This window comes from Tetrao urogallus, assembly GCF_951394365.1.
Source record: "Tetrao urogallus genome assembly, chromosome: 26".
NCBI lineage: Eukaryota > Metazoa > Chordata > Aves > Galliformes > Phasianidae > Tetrao > Tetrao urogallus.
The window spans coordinates 3,760,111-3,775,977 of record NC_136839.1 but is presented as its reverse complement, the minus strand read 5'-3'; the positions used below and the strand labels follow the sequence as shown (position 1 = coordinate 3,775,977).

Genomic DNA, 15,867 nt, shown 5'->3' with positions numbered 1-15,867 from the left:
AAAGTGCCCCCAAATGTCCCCCACCCCCTCCCAAAGTGCACCATTGAACCAGAGACCCCACTGTGCCCCAAAGTGCCCCAGGGTCCCCGTTATGTCCCCAAGTGTCCCCACTGAATCACAGTGTTCCCGTCGTGTCCCAAAGAGCTCCAAACTGTCCCAAAGAGAACCAGCGTGCCCCCAAAGTGTCCCCAAATGTCCCCTACGGCCCTGAAGTGTTCCAGAGTGCCTCCAAAGTGTCCCCAGATGTCCCCTACCCCATCCCAAATGTCCCCATTGAATCACGGATGTCCCATTGTGGCCCAAAGCGCCCCACAGTGTCCCCATGACGCCCCACCGTGTCCTCAGGGACACAAAATGTCCCCAAACGTCCCCTACCCCATCCCCAACTGCCTCAAAGAGCCCAGACCGTCCCAAAGCACACCTCTGTGTCCCCAGAGTGCCCTCAAATGTCCCCTACCCCGTTCCAAAGTGTCCCCACTGATTCACAGAGTTCTTGTCGTGTCCCAAAATGCCAACGACTGGGGTCTGAAGAGCCCCCGTGTGTCCCATCATGTCCCCAAAGAGTCTCCAGCTGTCCCCTACAGCCCCAAAGAGCCCCGATTTGCCCCTAAAGTGCCCCCAAATGTCCCCTCCTCTGTCCTGAAGTGTCCCCATTGAACCACAGAGTTCCCACTGTGACCCAATGTGCCCCAAAGAGTCCCCCAGCGTCCCCATACCCCACACCAAACCGTTCCCATTGAATCACAGGGATCCCATGGTGCCCCAAAGTGCCTCAGTGTCCCCGCTGTGTCCCCAAGTGCCCCCGTTGACTCACAAAGTGTCCCCACATGTCCCCTTCCCCATCCCAAAGTGTCCCCGTTGAATCACAGGGATCCCATGGTGCCCCAAAGGGCCCCAAAGTGTCCCCATGGCATCCCAAACCACCCCCGTTATGTCCCAGATTGTCCCCATGATGCCCCAAGGTGCCCCAGTTGCCCCCCAAACCGTCCTCACTGTGACCTGTCCCCATGGGGCCCCGAAGCATTGCTGTGTTGTCCCCCTTATCCCCATGTCCCCACTGATGTCCCCATTGTTGTCCCAGTGTCCATATATCCCCACCAGTGTCCCCATGTTCCTGATGGTGTCCCCATGTCCCCACTGGAGTTCTAGTGTCCTTGACGGTGTCCTCACGTCCCTGATGATGTCCCCATGTCCCTGATGTTGTCCCCGTGTCCCCATGTCCCCACTGTTGTCCCCGTGTCCCAACTGTTGTCCCCTTTTCCCCAGTGGTGTCCCCACATGTCCCTATGCCTCTGATGGTGTCTCTGTGTCCCTGACGGTGTCCCCACGTCCCCATTGATGTCCCCACGTCTCTGATGGTGTCCCCATGTCCCTGATGGTGTCTCTGTGTCCCCGTCTTCCCCCTGGTGTCCTCATGTCACCAAACCGTCCTCATGTCCTTACAATCTCTTTATTGAGGAGCACCGCTCCCGGCCACGCATCTCCACACCCCGTCCTGGGTGTCCCCTCCCTACAGGGTCCATGTCACCGTCCCCAGCGGTGTCCCCATCCCTTGTGCCACCTTCAGGTGCTGTCACCCACAGTCTGATGTCCCTGAGTCCCTATGGTGTCCCCATGGTGTCCCCATGGTGTCTCCGTGGTGTCCCTTCGGTGTCCCCATGGCGTCCCCCATGGTGTCCTCATGGTGTCACATGGTGTCACATGGTGTCCCCATGGTGTCCCCATGATGTCCTCATGATGTCCGCATGGTGTCTTCATGGCGTCTTCATCGTGTCCCCATGGTGTCCTCATGGTGTCCCCATGATGTCCTCGTGGTGTCCCCATGGTGTCCTCATGGTGTCCCCATCATGTCCTCGTGGTGTCCCCACGGTGTCCTCATGGTGTCCCCATCATGTCCCCATGGTGTCCTCATGGTGTTTCCACGATGTCCCTGCAACGTTCCCACGGTGTCCCCATGCTGTCCTCGCGGTGTCCCTATGCTTTCTCCATGGTGCCCCCATGCTGTCCCGCAGTGTCCCCACGGTGTCCTCGCGGTGTCCCTGTGTTGTCCCCATGTCACACGCTACCCGTCAGGGAAGATGTGTCCGTACTGGTTGAGGATGAGCTCCACCACCTGGTTCTGGAACACCATGTGCACAGCCATGCTGCCCTCCTCGCTCGGCGCCCGCAGCAGCGTTGGGCCGAAGACGATGGCGACGCTCTGCACCGACATGCGGTTCTCCTCCTTGAACTCGATCACCCTGCGGCAGGACGAGGGACAACGTCACCACCGGGCCCCGAAATGGGACCACAGCCCCCGAAATGGGACCCCAGACCTGAAATGGGACCCCAGCCCCCGAAATGGGACCCCAGCCCCCAAAATGGGACTCCACCCCCGAAATGGGACTCCAGCCCCTGAAATGGGACCCCAGCCCCCAAATGGGACCCCAGCCCCCGAAATGGGATCCCAGCCCCTGAAATGGGACCCCAGCCCCTGAAATGGGACCCCACCCCTGAAATGGGACCCCAGCCCCCAAAATGGGACCCCACCCCTGAAATGGGACCCCAGCCCCCAAAATGGGACTCCACCCCTGAAATGGGACTCCAGCCCCTGAAATGGGACTCCAGCCCCCAAAATGGGACCCCAGCCCCCAAAATAGGACCCCACCCCCAGGGCTCTGCAGGACCTCTCAATCCCTGTCACAGCGGAGTTACGCAGACCCCCGAGGCCCCCATGGGGATCTGGAGGATCCTAAGACCGGTTCCTATGGAGATCCCTGAACCAGTCCCACTGGGACTCTGAAGGACCCCGAGACCAGATTCTATAGGGAACCCCAGAGCCTGGTTCTTACTGGGTTCTGGAGGACCCCCAAATCTGTTCCTGTGGGGAACCCCAGCACCAGTCCCTATGGGGCTCTGGAGGACCTCAAGACCAGTTCCTGTGGATCCCCAAACCAGTTTCAATGGAAATCCAGAGAACTCCAAGAGTGGTTCCTATTGGGAACCCCCAAATCCCAGTCCTATGGGAACCTCTAAAACCCATCCTATGGGGCTCTGCAAGAACCCAAGACTGGTTCCTATGGGGAATCCCAAAGCCAGTCCCTATGGGGCTCTGGAGGCCCCCAAGATCTGTTCCTATGAGGAAGCCCAACACCGGTACCTGTGGGGCTCTGCAGGACCCCAAGATTTGTTCCTGTGGGGCTATGAGGAACCCCAAGACCCATCCCTGTGAGGATCTGGGGAACACCAGACCTGTTCCCGTGGGGAGCCCCACAGCCAGACCCCGTGTGGGTTTGGGTAAACCCAGAACCTGGTCCACCTGAGGTCGCAGGAGTCCCTGAAACCTGACCTCTCCCTCCATGCACCCCAAACGTCTTTAGATTGGACCCGTCCCCACGATGCAGCCCCGTCCCCCCCCTGCCTTGGGGTTTTGTTGGCCCCATGGCGGGACACGCGGTGTCACCTGCAGAGGTGCCCGAAGAGGACCTCCATGGTGTCATGGTTGGCGGGCGGCAGCGAGCGCACGAGGTCACGGATGCAGCGTCCCTTCCTCACCGGGTCCTGCATCTCTGCAAGGGGACGGGACGCGGTGTGGGGCGGTGATGCTGGAGCACAGGCTGCCCCCGGCGTCCCCATCCCCATCCCCATCCCTTACTGATGGCGGCGATGAACTTGTCAAAGTGCCCAAAGGGGACGAGCGGCTCCGGCAGCTCGCGGAAGAACAGCTTGAGGGCACCGGTGATGACGTGGACGTCTTCCCAGCGCCCGTCGTCCAGGTCCAGGTGTTCCTCTGCGGGGACACGGGGACACCTCGGACACGGGACACCCACAAAGGTGGCATTTGGGGACACCCCTGGGACATGGGCACAGTACCGTGGTCCACTTTGTAGCGCAGCTTCTGGATGGTGGCCAGGTTGCCGCTGACCCGGTAGAGCCCGTCGATGTCCAACCCTGAGGGGTGACAACTCCCGGTCATCCAGGTGGCGCTGCCACCAAGGTGGTGACAGCGGGTGGCACTTGGAGCACAGACGTGTCAACGCATGGCCACAACCCAGCGGATTTTGGGGGGAAACCCAACGGGATTCCCTGACGTCAAAGCCGGGCTTTCCCCGGGGAGAATGCCACCCCCCATCCCCGTGTCCCCAGGGTTGTCCCCACACGGTCATCCAGGTGGCACTGCACAGTGACAGCCAGTGGCACTTTTAGCATGGCCACACCGACACACAGCTCCAACCCGATGGATTTTGGGGGAGCCCCATGGGATTCCCTGCTGTCAAAGCTGAGCTTGCCTCAGCGAGAGTCACCACCCCCCCCGTGTCCCCACGTCTCCAGGGCTGTTCCCACATGGTCACTGGTGGCACCAGGGTGGGGACAGCCAGTGGCATCTCTTAGCACCACTGTGCCATCTCACAACCCAACCCAATGGTTTTTTGGGAAACCCCGATGGGATTCCTCATCAAACTTGGACTTTCCTGATTGAGAGAAGTGATGCCACCACCCCGTCCCCACATCCCCACATCTCCATGTCCCCACATCCCCATGTCCCCACATTCCCTCATCCCCACGCCCCCATGTCCCCACATTCCCATATCCCCATGTCTCCATGTTGCCACAATCCCATCCCCACGTCCCCAAGTCCCCACATCCCCACATCCCCACATCCCCACGTCCCCACATCCCCACACCCCCACATCCCCACATCCCCACATCCCCACATCCCCACGTCCCCACGTCCCCACATCCCCACATCCCCATGTCCCCACGTCCCCACGTCCCCACGTTGGCACCTCTCCTCTCCACGCTCTGGATGCACTGCTGGACAAACCGTGGCACCGTGCCGTGCTCCCGCTCACACAACGCTTGCAGCGAGCACCCAAAAACCTGATCTGGGGGAAAAAAGGGGAGGTGGGCAGGGGCGGGAGGTGACATCTCGGGGGCACCCAGGGCACATCCCTACCTTTGATGTACCCACGCTCACGCAGGGACTGCAGCGTCGGCCGCCGCTGGAGGAATTTGCGGAGTTTGTTGCGCACTTTGCTGGAATCGCTGTCGCCTGGGGTGGGTGCTGTGGGAGGGGACAGGGTGAGCATCACCCGCGGGGACATCGGGGCGGCGCTCACCCGCTGCCCTCCTCTCCTCACCGCCCAGCTTCTCCCGCGAGCCAAACTCCGTCCCGCTCTCGGCGTCCTCCTCGGTGGGGACATCGGAGCCCTGGGGGGCAGCGGGGTCAGTCGGAGGGGTTGGGGACAAGCGGGGGGACACAGCGGCACGGCCGCCCCTCACCATCAGCACGATGCTGTCGGCGATGGCGCGGTGCCACGTGGTGACAATCTGCTCCGAGTCGTGCTGGATGAGGAACTCGGAGCCTTCCCGCGTCCTCAGCTGGGGGTGGGATGGCTGGGGTGAGGGGTGACCCCATAGGGTGACCCACGTCCCCGCGCCGTCCCCCCGCTCACCTCCAGCACGTGCTTCTTGCTGGATTTCTCCTTGCTGGCCCAGGCGATGGCGGCTCCACGCAGCTCCACCGTGTGCTCTGGGGTGGTCAGGGTGGTGGGGTGCCGCTGTGTGTGGGGACGGGGAGTCACCGCAGGACGCCGCTTTGGGCTTTTCTCCACCCAAAATGGGGCCCTTAGGGGCAGCGCTGTCCCCACGACCGCAGTGGGACCCGTCTGTCCCAACCCCGTGGCAACAAGGGGACCCTGCAGTTGTGGGGGTCACCTGCATCTCCCTGTCCTGTGCCACCGTCTGTGGGTGACCCAAGGATCGCTGTCACCTTATGGGACAGCCCTGAAATGAGCCTGAGGGGTCTTTGGGGTGGGACTCTGCTGCTGTCAGCCCCATCTGTGCTCTGTGGGGGGCACGTCCCTTTTGGGCCTTATGGGGACAGGCTGTCCTGCCCCGTGTCCTGGCTCTGGATGCATTCCCCTTCACCAACTCCAACCCATTGATGCTGGAGACTCCAAGCCACCTCCCTGCCGTGGGGACAGCGGTGTCACCCTGTGCTGGCCCCATAAGCACTGTGGGGTGTTGCAAGACCCCGGTGCAACTTCTGCATTCGGTGCAGGCTGTGGGCTGGGACAGGCATCGCTTCCTCCAACAGATGGTGCGTGTGACAGCAAGGCACGGGGCGCAGCACCCACACGGCACCCACATGCACCCACATGCACCCACATGCACCCACACAGCACCACATGCACCCACACGGCACCTGCATGGCTTGGTCACTCTGCCATGTCCCACATTGCCACCACGTGCAGCCCTACCAAGGTCTGTCCTTGTGCCGTGGATCCTGACTCCATCCCACAGCTCCTGACCTTACCCCAATGGTGCTGACCCACACCCCATAGGTTCTCACTCTCTCCTGTTCTGCTCTTGTCCCGTGGGTCCTGACCCCAACTCGACACGTCCTGACCCCACACCATGGGTTTTCATCCTCTCCTATTGGGTGCCACACTTGTCCCATGGATTCTGATTCCACCCCACGGCTCCTGGCCCCCTCCCATGGATTCTGACTCCCCCCCATGTGTTTTGGCCCCCTCCCATGGTTCTCATCCTCTACAGTTGGGTTCTGCTCTTGTCTCATGGCTCCTGACCCCATCCCACCGGCCTTGGTCCCATCCTGTGGGTTCTTGCCCCCTCCTGTTGGGTGCTGCCTTTATCTCATGGCTCCTGATCCCATCCCGTGTGTTCCTGCCCCCTCCTGTTGGGTTCCATTCTTGTCCTTTGCATCCTGACCCCATCCCACGAGTCCTGGTCCCACCCCGTGGCTCCTGACCCCATCCCATGGATTCTCTCCCTCTCCTCTTGGGTGCCGCCCCTCCTGTGGCCCCATGGCGCTCACCAGAGCTCCCGCAGCCGAGTGCTTGGAGTCCTTGAAGAAAGTCAGGATTCCGCCCTCCAGCACCGTCCAGGAGGAGCTCCAGTTTTTCCTGGGGTCAGAGGGAGGTGGGGGTCACAGCGGGGGCAGCGCAGCCACCCTTGTCCCCTTTGGAGGGACGCGGGGACGCACTCACCGTATCCGCTTCCCTCTGTCCATCGTCTTGGTCCTGTTGAGCACCCCAGCCTTGTCGAGGCTTTTGGGCTGGAGAGGAAGGCGCAGCGTCAGCTCTGCCACGGCCTGCAGAGCCCCCCGCCTCTGCGTGCTCCCACGTCCCCACGGTGCCCCAGGATGCTCACCTTCTCCTCGCGGAGCCCTGGTGATGCCGGGCTGCCACCTGGCCATGCGAGCAACCCGCTGTCCTGGCTGGAGCTGCTGCTGGCCCGCTGGTGGAGGCCGCCTGCCAGGACCTGGGGACAGTCACCAGCCATCATCCCCATCCTCATCCTCATCCTCATCCTCATCCTCATCCCCATCCACATCCCCATCCCCATCCTCATCCTCATCCTCATCCTCATCCTCATCCCCATCCACATCCACATCCCCATCCTCATCCTCATCCTCATCCTCATCCTCATCCCCATCCACATCCCCATCCTCATCCTCAGCCTCGTCCTCGTCCTCATCCTCGTCCTCATCCTCATCCCCATCCCCATCCCCATCCCCATCCTCATCCTCGTCCTCGTCCTCATCCTCATCCTCATCCTCATCCCCATCCCCATCCCCATCCTCATCCTCAGCCTCGTCCTCGTCCTCATCCTCATCCTCATCCTCATCCTCATCCTCATCCCCATCCACATCCACATCCCCATCCTCATCCTCATCCTCATCCTCATCCTCATCCTCATCCCCATCCCCATCCCCATCCTCATCCTCATCCTCATCCTCGTCCTCGTCCTCGTCCTCATCCTCATCCCCATCCCCATCCCCATCCTCATCCTCATCCTCATCCTCGTCCTCGTCCTCATCCTCATCCTCATCCCCATCCTCATCCCCATCCCCATCCCCATCCCCATCCTCATCCTCATCCTCATCCTCGTCCTCGTCCTCATCCTCATCCTCATCCTCATCCTCATCCCCATCCCCATCCTCATCACCTTGCCTATCCCTATCCTTATTCCTGTCCCCATTTTCACCTCTACCCCAATCCCAATCTTCATCTTCATCCCTGTCCCCCCCCACATCCCCATCCCAACCCCATCCTCATCTTCATCCCCACCCATTTTCACCCCATCCCATCATCACACCCATCCCTGTCCTCATCCTCATCCCCATCCTCATCCCCATCCCCATCCCCATCCCCATCCCCATCCCCATCCTCATCCCCATTCCCATCCCCATCCCCATTCCCATCCTCATCCTCACCTTCATCCATTTTCACCCCCCCCATCCTTACTCCCATTCCCCATTTTTGCCCCCAGCTCCACCCCATCCTCATTCCAACTCTTGTCCCCATCCTCATCCCCATCCCTGCTGCCATTCTGCCTTCATCCTTACCTTCATCTTCATCTTCATCCCCATCCCCCCCCCTTCCCCCCTCCCTGACCCCATACCGTCTCGGTGCCGTGTGGCTCCCGCTCCCCAGGGGCTCCGTCCCACCGTGGGGACACCGCCAGCTCCTGGTGCCACCGGGGGGGTGGGCAGGGAGCCGCCCCCCACTGGTAGGAGCCTGGGGGCGAGCCGTCCTCCTCGGGGCAGGGCTCCAGCTCGTCTGGGGACAGCTCGGGGTAATCGGCCTCGGGGGTGGGCGGCTGCGGGGCGGGAGACGGAAGGTGACCAAGAGTTCCCATCCCAGCCCCACTGCGTCCCCGCCGTGTCCCCAGCGCATCCCCATCGTGTCCCCACTGCAACCCCACTGCGTCCCCGTCGTGTCCCTCTTGTGTCCCCATTGTATCTTTATTGCATCCCCAGTGTCCCCACATTGTGCCCCCACTGTGTCCTCATTGTGTTCCCACTGTATCTGTATTAAATCCCCACTGTGTCCCTCTTGTGTCCCCATTGGGTGCCCCTTAAGCCCCCGCTGCATCTCCACTGCGTCCCCATCGTGTCCCCATCGTGTCCCCATTGTACCTTCATTGCGTCCCCAGTGCCCCCACATTCTGTCCCCACTGTGTCCTCATTGTGTTCCCACTGTATCTGTATTAAATCCCCACTGTGTCCCTATTGCGTCCCCACTGTGTCCCCACTGCATCCCCATTGTGTCCCCATTATGCCCGCACTGTGTCCCCCTCACACCCCCACCGTGTCCCCAGTTTGTCCCCACTATGTCCCACTGCATCCCTATTTGTCCCCATTGCATCCCCCACTGCCTCCCCATCGCATCCCCACTGTGTTCCCATTTTGTGCCCATTTTGTCGTGTCCCCCCACTGTGTCGTGTCCCCACCTCATCTCCACTGTGTCCCCACTGCGCCCCCATCACATCCCCATTTCTTCCCGCTGTGTCCCCATTGTGTCCCCACTGCATCCCCATCGTGTCCCCATCGCGTCCCCACTGTGTCACGTCCCCATCCCCACTTCATCCCCACTGTGCCCCCATCGCATCCCCATTTCTTCCCTCTGAGTCCCCATCGTGTCCCTGCTGCATCCCCACTGTGTCCCCACTCTTCCCCCCCGTGTCCCCATCGCACCCCCTGCTCCCCGCAGTCTCACCCTGTGCTCCATGGGGCTGTAGGGCGCCATTCCCATCTCCGCATCCCAGAGGCCATCCCCCACGCTCTGTGGGTCCCACGGCCCCTCGCCTGTCACCGAATCATAGGAGAGCGCCGGCCCGCTTGGCTCCTCCTGGTGTCCCCACATGGGGGGGGACGCGCCGGGACTCGCGGCATCGCCGTCCAGCTCGAAGGGCCGATCCCACGTCGTCTCCCCGGTGCTGGGGTTGTAATAAAACAAATGTCCCGACTCCGAGTCGCGGTGGGTCTCCCAGTCGGCGCTGTGGGGCGGGCTGTGGGGCTGCGGGGCCGTGCCGCACGCGGCGGCCTCCCGCTGCAGCTCCTGCAGGTTGAGGTAGATGTGGGCTGAGGGCTCCTCCGGCTCCCGGCGCTCCTGGGGGGACGAGGGGGTGTCAGCGAGGGGCCTGGGGGGTCCAGGCGCTGGGGACCCCGATAGCAGCGCCCCAACATCGGCCACACGACATCAGGGCCCAGCATCTGCGCCCATTGCTGCTCCAGCATCGGCCCCCATCGTCAGCACACCAACATCAGCACCCAACATCAGCACCCAACATCAGCACCCAGCATCAGCACCCCAACATCAGCACCCCAACATCAGCACCCAACATCAGCACCCCAACATCTGCACCCAACATCAGCACCCAACATCAGCACCCAGCATCAGCACCCCAAGATCTGCACCCAGCATCAGCACCCAACATCAGCACCCCAAGATCTGCACCCCAACATCAGCACCCAACATCAGCACCCAGCATCAGCACCCAACATCAGCACCCAACACCTGCACCCCAACATCAGCACCCAGCATCAGCACCCAACATCAGCACCCAACATCAGCACCCAGCATCAGCACCCAACATCAGCACCCAACATCAGCACTCCAACATCAGCACCCCAACATCAGCACCCAACATCAGCACCCAACATCAGCACCCAACATCAGCACCCAACATCAGCACCCAACATCTGCACCCAACATCAGCACCCTAACATCAGCACCCAACATCAGCACCCAACATCAGCACCCAACATCAGCACCCAACATCTGCACCCAACATCAGCACCCAACATCAGCACCCAGCATCAGCACCCCAAGATCTGCACCCAGCATCAGCACCCAACATCAGCACCCCAAGATCTGCACCCCAACATCAGCACCCAACATCAGCACCCAGCATCAGCACCCAACATCAGCACCCAACACCTGCACCCCAACATCAGCACCCAGCATCAGCACCCCAAGATCTGCACCCCAACATCAGCACCCAACATCAGCACCCCAAGATCTGCACCCCAACATCAGCACCCAGCATCAGCACCCAGCATCAGCACCCAACATCAGCACCCAGGATCAGCACCCAACATCAGCACCCAACATCAGCACCCCAACATCAGCACCCAGGATCAGCACCCAACATCAGCACCCAACATCAGCACCCCAACATCAGCACCCAGGATCAGCACCCAACATCAGCACCCAACATCAGCACCCCAACATCAGCACCCAGCATCAGCACCCCAACATCAGCACCCAACATCAGCACCCCAACATCAGCACCCAACATCAGCACCCAGCATCAGCACCCAACATCAGCACCCCAACATCAGCACCCAGGATCAGCACCCAACATCAGCACCCAACATCAGCACCCCAACATCAGCACCCAGCATCAGCACCCCAACATCAGCACCCAACATCAGCACCCCAACATCAGCACTCCAACATCAGCACCCCAACATCAGCACCCCAAGATCTGCACCCCAACATCAGCACCCAACATCTGCACCCAGCATCAGCACCCAACATCAGCACCCAGCATCAGCACCCAACATCAGCACCCAACATCAGCACCCCAACATCTGCACCCAACATCAGCACCCAGCATCAGCACCCAACATCAGCACCCAACATCAGCACCCCAACATCAGCACCCAGCATCAGCACCCAGCATCAGCACCCAACATCAGCACCCAACATCAGCACCCAATATCAGCACCCAACATCAGCACCCAACATCAGCACCCAACATCAGCACCCAACATCTGCCCTGCAGCACCTGCATCTCAACATCTGGATCCCAAATTCTGCACCCCAACATCAGCACCCAACGTTGACACCCAGACCCCTGCATCCCGCCGTGCGCCCCACCACCAGCCTGCCAACACCCCCAACACCTGCACCACATCTGCACCCCAACATCAGCACCCCAATATCTGCGCCCCAACATCTGCCCTCCCACACTGATGCCCCACATCAGCACCCCAACATCTGCATCCCAACGCTGGAACCCCAATATTGGCCCCCCAAAATCTGCACCCCAGCATCAGCATCTCAACATCTGTACACCAACATCTGCAAACCATCGGCCCCCAACATCTGCACCCCAACATCATCAGCCCAACGTTGGTACCCCAGTAGCTGCACCCCAGATCCAACACCCCGACACCAGGCCTCAAAATCTGCACCCCCACATCGGTACCCCAGCATCAGCCCCCCAACATCTGCACCCAAACTCATCAGCATCCCATGCAGACCCCTAACAAACACCTGACCCCACGCCTGCACCCCGATATCTGCACCCCAATGTCTGCATTCCAGCACAGCACCCCAACATCTGCACCCGTCATTGGCCCCCCAACATCTGCCTCCTGCACCTGACCCCCAAACATCAGCACCCAAAGATCTGCACCCCAACATCGGCACCCCAAACATCAGCACCCCAACAAACGTCTGATCCCATGTCTGCACCCCAATATCTGCACCCATCACATCGGCACCCCTTTATGTGCCCCATCGCCGGCCCCCCCCAACATCTGCACCCCAAAAACTGCACCCCAGCATCGGCACCCCAACATCTGCACCCCAGCATCGGCCCCTCAGCATCTGCCCCCAATATCTGTGCCCCACGATCTGCACCCCAACATCGGCCCCCCCATATCTGCACCCCGAGATCTGCTCCCTAAAGTTTGCATCCAACCCATCTGCCCCAACACCAGCCCCCAAAATATGCATCCCAACACTGGTACTCCAACTTCTGCACCCCAAAATCTGCCCCCCAACAAATGTCCGGCCCCAAACTCTGCCCCCCAACATGAGCCCCTTAATATCTGCACCCCAACACCGATGCCCATCTCACTGGCATCCCCTATGAATCCCCAAATCTGCCCCCTGGCAAATGCCTGGCCCCACATCTGCACCCCAACATCTGCATCCCACCGTTGGCCCCCCAACATCAGCCCCCTAAAATTGGCCCCCAATGTCTTCACCCCAACCTCAGCATCCCAATATTGGCATCGCAACGTCGGCCCCCCCAAATCCCAACGCTGGAACCCCAACATTGGCCCCCCAAAATCTGCACCCCAGCATCAGTACCCCAACATCTGCATCCCACCATCAGCACCACCTCATCAGCACCCCATACAGCCCCCCTACAAACGTCTGGCCCCACATCTGCCCCCCAACATCCCTTTATGCTCCCCATTATCGGCCCCCCAAATCTGCATCCAACTCATCCATCCCCAACAGCTGACCCCACCCCATAGGAACCCCAACGCCTGCCCCCCCAATCTGCCCCCAACACCTGCATCCCATCAACACCCCAACATCTGACCCCCCCCCCGTCCTCCCCCCGCAGCCCCCCCCTCCCACTTCCTGCACCCCCACTCCCCACTCTGCATCCATCTGAGGCTGACGGCGCCGTCACCGCACCCCAAAATAACCACCTGTTTCCGCCCAGACGTGTGGGGCTGCTTATGGGGCTGCCTATGGGGCCGACCCACCCTGAGCCCCACACCGAAGATGGGACCCCCGGAGCCGTCCCTGCACTCCACGCGCCCCAACTTTCGCCTCTTCCCCATTTTGCCCTGTTGCATCCTACAGCCTTCGAAACTGCCCCACAGCTTCCTGTCCCCACATCCCCGCGGGTGACAACACCCCACCGGGGGCAGAGGGGCCCCCCGTCCTCACCCCAGCAGGGACACATCCCTATAGGGTGCGTGACCCCAAGCAGGAAGAGGCAGCCAACCCACAGTTACCCTTTGCTCTCCGCCTTTACGACCTGCGATGGCAATGGGGACAAAGTCTCCTCGCCGTGGCCCCACCGCCCCACGCTGCTCCACGCTGCCCCACGCCGCCCCATAGCGAGCTGCCCCCATCCCCCTGCCCACCCCATACCTCGCCCTGGTGCAGCGGCCGCCACGCACGGCTGTGGGATCGCTGCAGCATCCCGGCGCTTTGGGGTCAGGATGCTCCAATGGGATCCGTAGGGTTGGGGTATCCCAGCGGGGACGCTGCGCTATGGGGAGCTCTATGGGGTCGGGGCGCTGGGTGGCCCCACTGTGGCTCTGGGCGCGCTGTGTGCTTCCTGTTGGTGTTATGGGGCGGAAGAGCAGCGCTCCCCAGATGCGGAATTGCCTCCTGGGAGGGCTGTGGGGCGGGCAGAAGGGCTGCGCGTGTGGGGCTGAGGCTGGGAAACGTCCCATAAGGGTTTCTCCCACCTGGGCGATGTCACCGGCCCAGCAGCGCTTGGGAAAGGCGAGGAATGCAGGGGGACAGCAACACCCCACAGCTCTGCCCCATAGCACGGCACAGCCCTACAGCAGCATGGGGTGCGCAGCAGAAAAAACCCCAGTGGCGAATCCTGGGGCGATGGGGCTGGGAGCGCGGGGCTGAGCCCACGGGTGCGTGAATTGAGGTGTGGGGCTGAGATCGGGATTGGGGTCGGCGTTGGGTTTAGGGCTGGCATTGGGGTCCTGGTGCTGGCACGTGTCCCCCCCCCTTTAAGCGCAAGGTGATCCCAAAGAGGCGCTGGGCCGTGGGGAGGACGCGAGACCCCACGGTGCTGCTGTGCCCCACAGGTGGGTCGACCCCGCTGTCGGACGCCCCATAGAGAATGGGATCAGGGAGCAGCCCCTCACCCACCCCACATAAAGGACCCCCCAGAAGGGCCCCTCCTTACTTACAGGTGTGGGTGAGCTCTGTGGGGTGGCACCCACCCGCTCCCCTCCCTCCCCAGGTGACACCCGCCCTACAAGGGAGGAGCTGCTGCGGTTCCCTGTTAACCCTTTTCTGCCTCTTTTTGCCCCATAACAGCGCTGGGATGGAGGGACCCCGGCAGCCCCATTCTGCAGTGCCACGGGGGGATGAACGCAGCAGTCGGCCCCACAGCCTGCCCCACTGCGTGACACTGCGGGGCGGCCCTGGGAGCCCCCCTGTGCCATATGGGAGACGTCGGGATGATGGCAGTGAGGGACGGCACTGATCCTACAGCCCCACATCCTGCACACAGTGGGTGGCATTGCCTGTCCCCGCGTCCCCTCTTGGCACATCCGACCCCAAAATGTGGGGAGTCCCCGTCCCCATGTCCCCCTGTGCCCCCTGGGGATGGAGAGATGAAAAAGTGAAAGGGATGGGGACACAGAAACCCCAAAGGAATGGGGACTGCAGGCCCTGGGGAGCCCTGTCCCTGTCCCACCCCATGGGATGGGGAACCGAAACCCACAGGGATGGGGACACTGAACCTTGAGGACCCCCATCCCTGTCCCAGTGCCACCCCATGGGATGGGGACACCAGACCCTGGGGAGCCGCGTCCCTGTTCCATTCCACCCCCAGGCGAGGGGTACTGAAGATGCTCTGCCCCACGGAGCACCGGTCGCTGATGCCCCACATGAAGCCCAGTGTGGGGACACTTATGGGGCGTCACATACCTGCACCTCCCGCTGTCTCCTGGAGCTCTCGGCGGGGCTGGGCTCCACTCGTAACGTGGGGAACCCATAGGATCCCACCTCGTCGGGGTACAGCGGCTGCGGGGCGGCCATGGGGGGCAGCTCCTTGACGTACTGAGCGGGGACATAGAAGGGCCGCGCATCGCCGCTCCTCCGGACGTGCCACCAGTGCTCGTTGGTGCGCCCCAAAAGCACGTAGCGCTCATTGGGCTGGATGGAGACCACGGTGCCGTCCTTGGTGCGGTACTCAAAGCCGTATTCCACCAAGACGTAGACCTCCTCCGCCTCCATGGCGGCCCTATAGGGCACAGCGCCCCGTCCCGGCTCGCCCCGCGTTGGGGCCCCGTGGCCCAACCTATTTCCTCCTCCCCAGGAGGGAGGGATGGGGCGATGGCGGCTGACGGGATGCGGCGGGTTCCTGCGGCAGGAAGGGCCCAACCCAGCGGCCTCGGGGTCTGCGGGGAGGGGGGAGCCGGCCGTGAGGTCCTTGGTGTCGGTTCCGACCCTCCTGGTGCCCCACCACGGCTCCGGCTGTGGGGTGGAGCTGTGGGGCGGGGGGACATCGATTGTGGGGTTTTCCCAGTGGGGTTTGGTTGCTTGTGGGTCCCTCGGCCTG

General features: G+C 61.9%; 1 protein-coding gene across 1 annotated transcript; it reads right to left on the bottom strand.

Moving 5' to 3' along the window:
* Positions 1 to 2,062: 2,062 nt before the first annotated feature.
* On the bottom strand, positions 2,063 to 15,542 carry ARHGAP27 (Rho GTPase activating protein 27; the record flags this gene model as incomplete). The annotated part of the gene is made up of 15 exons (XM_079547308.1): positions 2,063 to 2,240; positions 3,443 to 3,548; positions 3,635 to 3,769; positions 3,853 to 3,930; positions 4,767 to 4,865; positions 4,937 to 5,044; positions 5,121 to 5,190; positions 5,263 to 5,361; positions 5,436 to 5,540; positions 6,821 to 6,908; positions 6,993 to 7,060; positions 7,156 to 7,266; positions 8,410 to 8,607; positions 9,507 to 9,899; positions 15,234 to 15,542. The coding sequence occupies 15 exons, from the start codon at positions 15,540 to 15,542 to the stop codon at positions 2,063 to 2,065; spliced, it is 2,145 nt and encodes a 714-aa protein (XP_079403434.1).
* Between the last annotated feature and the right edge of the window lie 325 nt (positions 15,543 to 15,867).